The sequence below is a fragment of the Mirounga leonina genome, unplaced genomic scaffold (genome assembly GCF_011800145.1).
Source record: "Mirounga leonina isolate KUSES-001 unplaced genomic scaffold, KU_Mleo_1.0 Mir_174, whole genome shotgun sequence".
NCBI classification, from domain to species: Eukaryota; Metazoa; Chordata; class Mammalia; order Carnivora; family Phocidae; genus Mirounga; species Mirounga leonina.
Window position 1 is genome coordinate 47,094,539 of NW_023270451.1, and position 12,227 is coordinate 47,106,765.

The 12,227-nt window shown below is 39.5% G+C and overlaps 1 protein-coding gene across 4 annotated transcripts in view; it reads left to right on the forward strand.

Annotated features, from left to right (window-relative positions):
* The window catches only part of AVL9 (AVL9 cell migration associated), a 66,757-nt gene that overhangs the window by 38,927 nt on the left and 15,603 nt on the right, over positions 1–12,227 (forward strand). For 3 of the 4 annotated variants that reach the window (XR_004682057.1, XM_035020862.1, XM_035020864.1), the window contains exons 9-12: positions 1,198–1,267; positions 1,578–2,113; positions 10,654–10,788; positions 11,916–12,135. Coding sequence is in view for 3 of the 4 variants with exons in the window: in XM_035020862.1 (XP_034876753.1) it covers positions 1,198–1,267; positions 1,578–2,113; positions 10,654–10,788; positions 11,916–12,135 (961 nt within the window). In the remaining variant the exon portion in view is untranslated. The remainder of the gene's footprint in view (positions 1–1,197; positions 1,268–1,577; positions 2,114–10,653; positions 10,789–11,915; positions 12,136–12,227) is intronic. The other variant, XM_035020863.1, reaches the window with a different exon arrangement.

The following is a 12,227-nucleotide window of genomic DNA, read 5'->3' on the forward strand; positions in this document are numbered from 1 at the left end:
TTTCTTTTCTTTTTTAAAGATTTTATTTATTTATTTGAGAGAGAGAGAGAAACAGCATGAGAGGGGATAGGGTCAGAGGGAGAAGCAGGCTCCCCGTCAAGCCGGCAGCCCGATGTGGGACTCGATCCCAGGACTCCAGGATGATGACCTGAGCCGAAGGCAGTCGCTTAACCAACTGAGCCACCCAGGCGCCCCCCAGGATGTATTTCTTAAGAATAAGAGTATATTCCCATATAACCAAAATACCATTTTCACATTTCCTCGGGTGTTATAATAATGTCCTATAAACTGGTTGTTTCTTTCACTCTGGGGACCAAGCATCATGTATTACCTTATAGTTCTCTTTAATCCTTTAATCTCAAACTGCTCTACCACCTTGCTGTTTTTTTGGTTTCTTTTTGTTTTTCATGGCATTGGCTTTTTTTTTTTTTTTTTTTTTTTTTAATATAAAAATGTTTTTTTTTTTTTTTTTTTTTTTTTAAGAATACAAACAAGTTGGGCGCCTGGGTGGCTCAGTCGTTAAGCATCTGCCTTCTGCTCAGGTCATGATCCCAGGGTCCTGGGATCGAGTCCCACATCGGGCTCCCTCCTCGGGGGGAAGCCTGCTTCTCCCTCTCCCCCTCCTGCTGCTTGTGTTCCTGCTCTCGCTATCTCTGTCTCTGTCAAATAAATAAATAAAATCTTTAAAAAAAAAAAAAAGAATACAAACAAGTTATAAGATTAGATTTGTCCGATTATTTTCTTTTGGCTAGTTTCAGATTAAATTTCTGTGGCAAGAGTACTATACAGGTGTGTCCTTCTCAGAGTTATCATACCAGGAGGTCCATAACTGTCTGTAGTATTATTGGTGATGTGAAACTTGATCATTTGGTTAAAGTGGTAGTCCCCAGATTTCTTCATAATGAGGTACTTGTGTTTCCCTTCGCAACTAATAGCTAATCTGTGGGATGATAAATTTGAAGCTATGTGAATATCCTGTTGCCCAGTAACTTTTCATAGTAGCTGTAGCTTCCATTGGTAATTTTTAACTGAATCATGGTAGATGCTTGGTGATTTCTTTGATTCTTTCATTAATGCTATATTAGCTGTTATTCTTCTGTAAAGAAGTAGTTTTCCTTCTCTATATCTCCCCCCACCCTTTTTTTATGTTGTAGACTCATGGATTTTCTAATTTAATTTTGATTTAATCCATTTCAGGTTCTCTTTTATATTTCTCCAGTGAATAAATTGGTGGGTGCCCTGATGACTGTGTTATCCCTTTTTCCAGGTAGGAGGGTAACAGTATCTACTCTTTCTTTCATTTAACTTATACTGGAACTTTGAATGATAAAAAATTTTAAGGATAAACTTGCTACGGATAACATTTCTATTTTAACATGATTTTTCTTTTGGCATTGGGTTTCTCTCTTTTGTATGAGATTTTTCTTTTTTTCTTTTTTTTTTTTTTAATTAAAACGTGTGCAAGCATAACTTACTAAAATTTTTATAGGAGAGTTCTAGTTAGAATGGAATATGCAGCTCTTATCTTTTCCCACCTTATTGTAAGCCAAGCTGTTCTCCAATATTGTATGTTGTAGGCATGATTGAACATGGTCTCAGTGACTGTTCTCAGTACAGACCCCGAAAGAGTATGTCTGAAGATGCTGCGCTTCACGAAAGCAATCTCCCTGCAGATGATTTTGTTTCTGTGTCTGCTCCTGACATTTCAAATACCAACTCAGGAACTGTTAAGAAAATCATGACAGGAAACCATGGAGGAGATGCTGGCATCAACCTTGAAGAACCGTTGCTCCAAGTAGACGATGACAGCAAAGTTCAGGAACCCAGTGAAACCAGTCAGTATTTGAAACCTCCTTCTCGCCCATCTCCAGAGTCTTCAGAAAGTGACTGGGAGACCTTGGATCCTAGCGTCTTAGAGGACCCCACCTTGAAAGAAAGGGAACAGATGGGGTCAGAACAGACAAACTCTTTTCCAAAGGAGTCTGTGCCCTCAGACAGTCCTCCGATTACTGTACAACCTCAAGCTAATACGGGCCAGGTGGTCCTGGTACCAGGGCTAATTTCCGGTTTGGAAGAAGACCAATATGGCATGCCCTTGGCCATCTTCACAAAGGTAAAGTTTAGTGTTTGCTCTTTTTTTTTCAAAGATTTATTTGTTAGTGCACATACGAACGGGGAGAGGGGCAGAGAGAGAGGGAGAGAGAGAGAATCTCGAGCAGACTCTCCACCAAGCCAGGACCCCAGCGTGGGGCTCGATCTCACAACCCTGAGATCATGACCTGAGCTGAAATCAAGAATTGGACGCTTAACCAACTGAGCACCCAGATGCCCCTAGTGTTCCTTATTGAGACCCTTAAAGAATCTGACCATCCTTTTATTTATTTATTTATTTTAAGATTTATTTATTTTTCTGAGAGAGAGAGAGAATAGGTGGAGGGGCAGAGGGAAATAATCTTCAAGTAGACTCCCCATTGAGCGTAGAGCCCGAGACGGGGCTCAATCTCACGACCCATGAGATCATGGCCTGAGCTGAAACCAAGAGTTGGACGCTCAACTGACTGAGCCACCCAGGTGCCCCCTGACAACTCTTGTAGAATTTAACTTGGCAGTGTTGAACACATTTTCAGGTCTGAAAATTATCCTTGAAAACTGTAAAATACATAATGTATAGTGCTATGGTTATCTGCGACCTTAGTGTCACATATGCCAGGTACCATACTAATTTCTAAATTCTTATATCCATGATCTTGCAGTCTGCCATGAAAGACAGATACATCTTTCTGGTAACTAGAGCACAGTTTTATGGTTTTCTCTAAATACTGTCCTTTATGCATGAAGTAAGACTTTATATGGAAAAGAAAGATGGGTAGTGTTGATTGGAACATGTATTTCTTCCTCTATGATAAATTCTTCCTGGGTTTATCCAGCTCTACAAATAAGTATTTGCCCCAAGTCAGTATTGATGAATAGTTAACAGAGAATGCTTTGTTCATTTTGTGGCCTGCTGGGGGACTCTGAAATTATCTTAATTTGTTTTATGATTGAACTAATGCACAGTTTCTTAAAACTGGGATTTAAAACCTAGGGAGAAAACTCAGAACTCAAACTGCTGCTTATGCTTAGTAGCCACCAGTTACAGGTTTTCTGAACTCACATGTGGGTGTTGGGACTACTTATACTTGTTGAAGCTTTACCCACCCACCCTCCAATTTTTATCATGTGGAGCTATTAAGAGGGCGATTAACGGGAGGGATTTTATTTTTGTCTGTGAGGTTGCTGAATTAAAGCAATGTAAACATATTTTGGTGGCTGCCTATAAACCATATTTGGCAGAATGTTCTATTTGTGTGCATTATACCACTGCTGAATGTATGATGGACTTACCACCATCATTATGGTAAATAAAATGTTTTTCTTTTTGGTTTTATGTTTTATTATGTACGGATTAAAATCCAATTTGTTATTCAATCACAGTTGTAAATACAAGTGCTGGTTCTTTTTTGTCATTAACTTTGGAGTATGAAATATTCCTTTTTTAATTAAAATATAATTGACACAATATTCTTAAAAGTGAATCGTCTTTAGGCTTTTTTTTTTTCTCTTGAAGATCATAAAGGACTTAATACAGAAGAAATTAGGTTAGCAAACAGCTTAAAAGTAATTTTAAAAATAGAAGCTAGGGGGTGCCTGGAGAATATTGTTAAAGGTAGGATATTGAGCCTTGAAGAGAATGATAAGCTGACTGGTCCCCTGATTCAGTGTATGAATAAATAGAAACAAATTTATACATAATAAAACATTTAAGTCTCGAAGAGATGCTCCAGCTCTCCAGCTTTTCCAGTCTTCTCTCTGGTACTTGAAATTACTAGAGGATGATGCCTTTCATGTCAGTTTTAAAGCTTCCTGAGTGCTGTAGATACCAGATGCTAAAATACGCTTGAACCTATCCTGAGAGCTGATTTAGGAAGTGTAGGGAAGAAACTGGGGTGCAGAGGGGAGAGGCAGCTTTCGGGTACAATGCCCATAAGGTGAAGAGAAGGAACTAGGAGGAACCAAAGGAGGAGGAGGAAAATTAGAAAACTCTCCTATGTGGTATGTGTGCTCTGCTGGACTGTACCACTTTAGAAGTAGAGAAATGTTGGAGAATGAGGGAAATGGAAAAAAGCAAAAGCAGAAGTTGGGATAGCTATCTTCAGAATTGGAAAAGTCCTGAAGGCTTTTCTTAGGTCTTTCCCTGATTTTAAATCTTCCTACCTTACTACTGAAAGAGTCCTGGAATTGGCCACACACTGGAGCAAAGCAATTACAGCAGGACCAGCCAGAAGGCCTAGAGCCCTGGGAGTTAAGGTTCCCACTTGTTTTAATCTCATGAGTCTGCTTCTGCCTCCTCTCTTCCAGGTATGAGGCAATATTTATTATTTGATAAAAATTAGTTGGATCTTACCATGAATGAAACTCTGATGAAAAGTCACCTAAATTGAAGTAACTCTTAACTGAATAAAAGGATTTTTATTTTTAGTATCTGAGGGATAGGGAAGATGATTTTAAGCAGTCACTAAAAAAATTATTTTTGAATTTTTTACCTTTTTTTTTTTTTTTTTTTTTAAAAGATTAGCTTCTTAGTTTTGTTGTTTTGGTTTTTGTTTTTAAAGATTTTACTTATTTGGGCGCCTGGGTGGCTCAGTTGGTTAAGCGACTGCCTTCGGCTCAGGTCATGATCCTGGAGTCCCTGGATCGAGTCCCGCATCGGGCTCCCTGCTGGGCAGGGAGCCTGCTTCTGCCTCTGACCCTCCCCCCTCTCATGTGCTCTCTCTCTCTCATTCTCTCTGTCTCAAATAAATAAATAAAATCTTAAAAAAAAAAAAAAGATTTTACTTATTTATCTTAGAGAGCAAGAGTGTGAGTGGAGGGGGTGGGTGAGGAGCAGAAGGGGGAGGGAAGGGGAAAGAATCTCAGGCAGACTCTGCACTTAGTGTGGGGCCCCACGTGGGGCTTGATCCCATGACCCTGAGATTATGACTTGAGCCGAAACCAAGAGTCAGATGCTCAACCAACTGAGCCACTGAGGTGCCCCAGTTTTTTGTTTTTGTTTTTTGGTTTCTTTTTTTAATTACATATATCTGATACCTTTGGTGTTTTAAATAAATGTCTCCATAAGAAGATCAGTTAATTTAGAAATCTTAATTTCAGTTTGTAACTTTTTTAGTAAAACAATAAATTTATGAAAAAATTAAAAATATATGTAGTTAGAAACCAGAATTTTTGATCTGCCACATTTATTAATCTCCTTTAAGTATTGCTTCTGAGTTTATATTTGGTTTGCTTGCTTGCAGCTTGTCATTTTCTTTCTTTTTTTTTTTTTTAAGATTATTTATTTGACAGGGAGAGAGACAGCGAGAGAGGGAACACAAGCAGGGGGAGTGGGAGAGGGTGAAGCAGGCTCCCAGCAGCTTGTCATTTTCAAATTTAGGTTATCAAAGCTACCTTGATTGGCTAGCCAAAAAGTTATGGATGCATGTTTATGAATCTTATTTAAGTGGAACCACAAATTTTTTTTCTTTTGACATAGTTTTTAGTTTCATTCATGTTTTTGCATAATACTGTATATTCTATGTAGTTTTCCATTTTCAGCTGTTGTGCAGCTTATCAATTGTGTGGATGGACGTCTGCATTGTTGCCAATTTCTGCCTATACAAATAATGCTGCTATGAAATTCTTTTTCAGGAGTCTTGCTAGACACATGCCAGAGTTTCTATAGCATTCAGTACCTAAAAGCAGGAATACTGGATCATGTGGAATGGGTGCTTTCAGCTTGACTAGAATTCCCAGTTGTTTACTGAAGTGGTTCTGACAATTTCCACCATTCCCACAACAGGGTATGAGTTCCCAACTGCTCAGCATTCTCACCAACACTTGATATTGTCAGACTTCTTAATATTTAGCCAATTTGTTAATATCTTGTGGCTCTTGGTTTGCATATTTTTCAGTAATTATTGTTGAGATTGATATCTTTGATATTCTTGTTAACCATTTGGATTCCCCTTTGTGTGGTATTTGTTCAAAACTTCTGGATTGTCCTCCTTGTCACTGATTTGTGGGACTTAATATATTCTAAATACCTTTTCTGTTTATCATTTTTTACTTTATGGTTAGTGCCTTGGAGGTCATATTTAAGCAGTCCCCCCTACCTTGAGGTCCTAGGTTATCTTTTAAAGCTATATAGTTTTGACTTTCACAGTTTGGTTTTTATTAACTGGAATTAATCTCTGTGTATGTTTGAGGAAGGAGTCTTTCTGGACTCTTTCTTGTTGTTTCATTGATACTGTAGATTTGTATATTTGTCCATCCTGGGGCAGTTCCCCCCTGTATGTATATCCTATCAGGCAGAAAAAAGGCTTTGCCTCTTGTTACTGATCCTTAAGCATTTCTTAGCCCTTTTCATTTCCACATCATTTTAGGATCAATTTAAGTTCTCACACAGGTTGAGATTTTGACAGGGATTACCTTTAAACCCCAGATAACTTGTGGAGAAAAGGGACATCCCTGTAACAGGGAGGCTTCCATTTCATGAACATGTTTATCATCCCCGACCAAAGGAGAGGTGAGAAAATGGCATCCAGTCCTGATCACACTGTAGCCCTTTCCAAGGCACAAGAGAGAAGCACACTGTGCTTTTGCAGCTCTTTAGCAGCTTAGCTCATGACAGATTTGCTAGATTTACCAAGCTGAGGTGTGGGTTTTTTGTTTTTTAGTTGCGGTTAAAAAAATGTGTTTGTGTGTGGGTGTATAAAATTTACCCTGTTTACCATTTTTTTTTAAAGGAGGGGAGGGGCAGAGGGAGAGGGAGAGACAGAATCTTAAGCAGGCTCCACGCCCAGTGCATTAGCCAGACACAGAGCTCCATCTCATGACCCAGAGATCATGACCTGAACCAAAAGCAGGAGTCAGCCATTTAACCGACTGAGCCCCCCAGACGCCCCGCCTCGTTTACCATTTTTAAGCGTACGGTTTAGTAGTGTTAAGTAACGTTCACATCGGTGTGCTGTAGATCTGAAGTTGCTCATCTTGAACTGAAACTCTATAACCATTAAACAGTAACTACCCATTCCCCCTACCCCTGGACACTACCCTTTCTGTTTCTATGAATCTAACAACTCTAAACACCTTTTTAAGTGGAATCATACATTATTAATCTTTTTGTGACTGCCTGTTTAACTTAACATAATGTTCTCAGGGTTCATCCATGCTGTAACATAGGTCATTTCCATCCTTTTCAAGGCTGAATAATATTCTGGTGTATGTATATATCACACTTTGTTTATCCATTCGTCTGTCAATGGACATTTGGGTTGCTTCCACGCTTTGGCTATTGTGAATGCTGCTGCTTTGAAGATGGGTGTGCAAATACTGTTTCAGGCGGTTTTTGGGTTTTGGGGGTTTTTTTTCTTTTGTTTTGTTTTTTTTACTATTATATACTACAGCTCCAAATATGGAAATTAAAGTACCCTACAAAAGTGAAAAGTCAGAAGTGGGCTTGGGTATGGAGGCTGTTTTATGTGAAAGGACCCGTGCTCTTGCTGCTACCATACAATAAGGAACTTTAAAAGATTTAGGAAAAATAGATCATCATTAAAAGTATGACACAGGACTCCTGGGTGGCTGAGTCGGTTGGGTGTCTGCCTTTGATTCAGGTCATGATCCTGCGGTCCTGGGATCAAGCCCCGCATTGGGCTCCCTGCTCAGCAGGGAGTCCGCTTCTCCCTCTCCCCCACCTCCCCTTGGCTCATGCTCTCTCTCTCTCTCAAATGAATAAATAAAAATCTTTAAAATATATATATACTACAGTTTTTTAAAAAAGTAACTGACACAATTTTAAGGCCATTTTGAACTCTTAATTTTATAAATATGTAATATTTTTGGGGTGCCTGGATGGCTCAGTCGTTGAGCATCTGCCTTGGGCTCAGGTCATGATCCCAGGGTCCTGGGATTGAGCCCTGCATCGGGCTCCCTGCTCCACGGGAAGCCTGCTTCTCCCACTCCCCCTGCTTGTGTTCCCTCTCTTGCTGTCTCTCTGTATCAAATAAATAAAATCTTTAAAAAAATATATATATATATACACATATGTAATACTTTCACATGGCTCAATATTCAAAAGATTCTAAAGCATCTATAAAAAAAAGTCTCCCTCTCATTCCATCCCCTGCTACTCAGGTGCCCTCTCCTCCAGTGGTAACCAGCATTATCAATGTCTTCTGTTTTTTTGTGTTGTTGGTTTTTTTTAAAGATTTTATTTATTTATTTGACAGAGAGAGACACAGCGAGAGAAGGAACACAAGCAGGGGGAATGGAGAGGGAGAAGCAGGCTTCCCTCTGAGCAGGGAGCCCGATGCAGGGCTCGATCCCAGGACCCTGGGATCATGACCTGAGCCGAAGGCAGCCACTTAACGACTGAGCCACCCAGGTGCCCCATTGTCTTCTGTTTTTCTCTGGGGGTATTTTATACATACACAAATATGTAGATATTTTCCCCCTCCTTTTATACACAAATGGTGGGAGACTATTCCCCACTTTTTTTTTTTTTTAAGAGTTTATTTATTTATTTGCCAGAGAGAGAAAGCGCAAGCAGGGGGGAGGGGCAGAGGGAGAAGCAGGCTGCCTGCTGAGCAAGGAGCTGGATGCGGGACTCAATCCCAGAACCCTAGGATCATGACCTAAGCTGAAGGCAGGTGCTTAACCAACTGAGCCACCCAGGCATCCCTCCCTACTTTTAAACCTCTTATTCTTTCTTACCAAATATTCTTGGAAGTTAATTTCATCACTCTTTATTGCTGCTGGATGTTCCACTGTACAGATGAGCAATTTACTCAGTTCCCCACTCATGAATAGTTAGGATTCCAATCTTTTGCTATAATAAACAATGCAATAAATAACTCTTTACAAATCTTACACATGAGCAGGTGTACCTGGATAAATTATAAGAAGTAGAATGCTGGTCAAAGAGCATATGTATATTTTTTTAAGAAATGTCCTTTTTTATATTTTTAAAAAGTGTTGATTTTTAAAAACACTAGTTTTTGTGCTGTTATAACATATAAAGAACATTCAATATTATAATATTTATATTTAGAAATAGGTACCTGGGGGGCAGGGGGAGTCTATTGTTTTTTAGTACATAGCTCACAAAGTAAAGCATGAACCCTGAGCCTTAAAGCAGCTGAGTGATGCTGAATGAGGAGCAGGGGTCTTTTCAGTCTTTAGTCCCAAGAGGGTCATGGGTTGAGAAGCACTGTACTGAGTATCTCTAATGCATAGACACGGGTTTTTTGTTTTTTGGTTTTTTTTTTAAGATTTTATTTATGTATTTGACAGAGAGATAGGGCACAAGTAGGCAGAGCGGCAGGCAGAGGCAGAGGGAGAAGCAGGCTCCCCACCAAGCACAGAGCCCGATGCGGGGCTCCATCCCAGGACCCCGGGATCATGACCTGAGCTGAAGGCAGCCGCTCAACCGACTGAGCCACCCATGCACCCGACACGGGTTTATTTTTCCTGCCTCTGTTGGTTAGCATTTTATTGAACAGAGAAAGATACTATCAAGGAAAAGAATAAAACCAGGTTACTGGACCTGTCTTCCAACTTTTGGAAGTCTTCTCTCCCATATCAAGTATTTAACAACCACCTGTTAGGTACAACGCATGTTCTCGGATACAGTGATGAAGAACATGAAATAGCAAAAGAGAGGTCTCCTACACTCACAGATTTGTCTCGTGATATAGATAACACATCATCCAGAGAACGCTATCTAGTTCAGTGGTTTGTTTTTTTCTTAAGTGATGAGAAGTAAAAAAATAAAATTGTCACAGGACTTGAGATTGAAAAAAAGGTCAGGGTTTCAACTAGTGTGCCCTCCTGGCTGTATATACAAGTTGTGCCACCTATTGGAAATCTGTCTTGATTTAGAATCTTCCAGCAAAAGTGCCATATCCTCCTTCAATGCGTCTTTGAAGTGTTAACGCCTTTATTCTCAGGAAATATGCTGCTTTTTGTACACTTAACTGCCTGCTGTGGTTTGGCAATTCAACTATAATTTTCAGGGCAGTATTTTCAAATAGAAGTTAACTATACAGCTATTGCTAGTGTCTTTTTTTTTTTTTTTTGCCTTAAACATTTAATAGCAAATGTCTTGAAATATTTTGCAGGATTTTTAACAATGGGGCAGTAAAACAAATGCCATGCAGTGCTTTGCTATTCTCATAACAGTATGCTGGTGGTTATGTTTTTTCAAATTTTTCTGAAAGAACTAACAGCTTTCTACTAAATAGCGTACTATTTCATGGGCTTAAATCATCACTTCCCAAATGAAAAACTCCAGTTCCTTAGTCATTGTGGAAGCTTTTAAGCTGAACTGAGAACAAAATGATGAAATGAGACAATTTTCATGTTAGACCACCACTCGTGGAAAAGGGGAGCAATTAACTGGCCTCAGTGCAGTCAAGATGTGAGGTTCCCCTGGAATAGTACTGTAGTGAGTCAGAGATGGTACAGCAGTGGGCAGGGTTCGGAAGTTTCCTTTCCTTCTTAGCTCTCTAGGCTTGGAGAGAGAGGTGGCTGTCCTGTTACTTTTCTGATGTTGTCTCTCACTCTTACGATTCTTAGGGATATCTGTGTTTGCCTTACATGGCATTGCAGCAGCATCATCTTCTCTCTGACGTCACCGTCCGTGGATTCGTTGCTGGGGCTACTAACATCCTTTTCCGCCAGCAGAAGCACCTCAGTGATGCCATTGTGGAGGTGGGCTTATGTATGAGCACGTGTCCTTGACACTGCTGGTCCCTGTCTTTCTTTCTTAACTGGAATTCTGACAGCATAGAAATAACACTAATAAAGGTAAAAATTCCTGTGCCAGGCATTCTTTGCACCTGAGGTATATTAACTGACCTGATTCTAACAGCCTGTGAGGTGGGCATTGTTGCTATTCATATCTTACACGTGCGGAAGCTGAGGAGCAGAGAGATGAAACGGCTAGTTAGTGGGTGAGCTGGGTTGCAAGCCAGACAGTCTGGTCCTACTGTGATCTCATAATTAAAATGTGTTTATTGTTTAAATATTTTCAATACTTCTAGCCTATTTAATATGCTCCTGATATCAGGAGGAAGGAGCTACAGATAAATATTTGACATCAACATATGAGAAATTTAAATTGTATTTAGTTTTACAATTGAAGTAATTAAAAAAAGAAAAAAAGGAAATTTCACCCACCCTAGGTTTTTATAGTTTCTAATAGAAAGTACCAAAACATACTTTGTGGGGAAATGTTTATAGTATCGTAAATGAAAAATCTGGGATCCCAGTTTTGAGGAATTAAAATAGGTCATACCTTCCAAGGCAGAGCATACAGATGGAGGGACCCCAGAGTTGCCTCAACATTACTGGTTACGTTCTACTTTTAAAGTTGGTGGGTGGCGGGTTCGTAGGTATGTGTATATTACTTCAAAATTAACCTGTAGGTTACATTAGCTCTCTTTGTATATCAAATGTTACATAATAAGATATTCCAAGGTATCTGTGAACTCAATAATTTTTTGGAATTATAATTACTAATTTATTTCTGGTTGTGTGACAAAGGTGATTTTTACTATACCTTTCTGTTTTCCAAGATATTTACAGTCAACAGTTACTTTTATAATTCAAAATAAAATATTTATGCATATATTTTCTAAAAACAAAATGAGGATTTTTCGAATAGAGATAGAAAAAAACTTCAGTGTAAAAACCTGTCTCTTAGCCTCACTTTTTGAGAATGCTGTTATTCATATTTTTTATTTTCAGCTTCAACTTCCCAGTAGTTACTCTTTAAAGTATGGCATGGATGTCAGTGTGAATGCCCAGACTCTGACTTGTACCTGGGTACCCTCTAGGTAGAAGAAGCTCTGATCCAGATCCATGATCCAGAACTCAGGAAGCTGCTTAACCCAACCACTGCAGACCTCAGGTTCGCAGATTACCTAGTGAGGCACGTCACGGAGAACCGGGATGATGTCTTCCTGGATGGCACAGGCTGGGAGGGAGGTGACGAATGGATCCGAGCCCAGTTTGCAGTCTACATCCACGCGCTGCTGGCTGCCACACTGCAGTTAGGTAAGGAGCACGGCTGCTTTTTCCTTTTGTAATCTTTATGAGGTTTTGAATTGCATAAGAAAGACATTTTCATTATAAAATTATCTGTTACT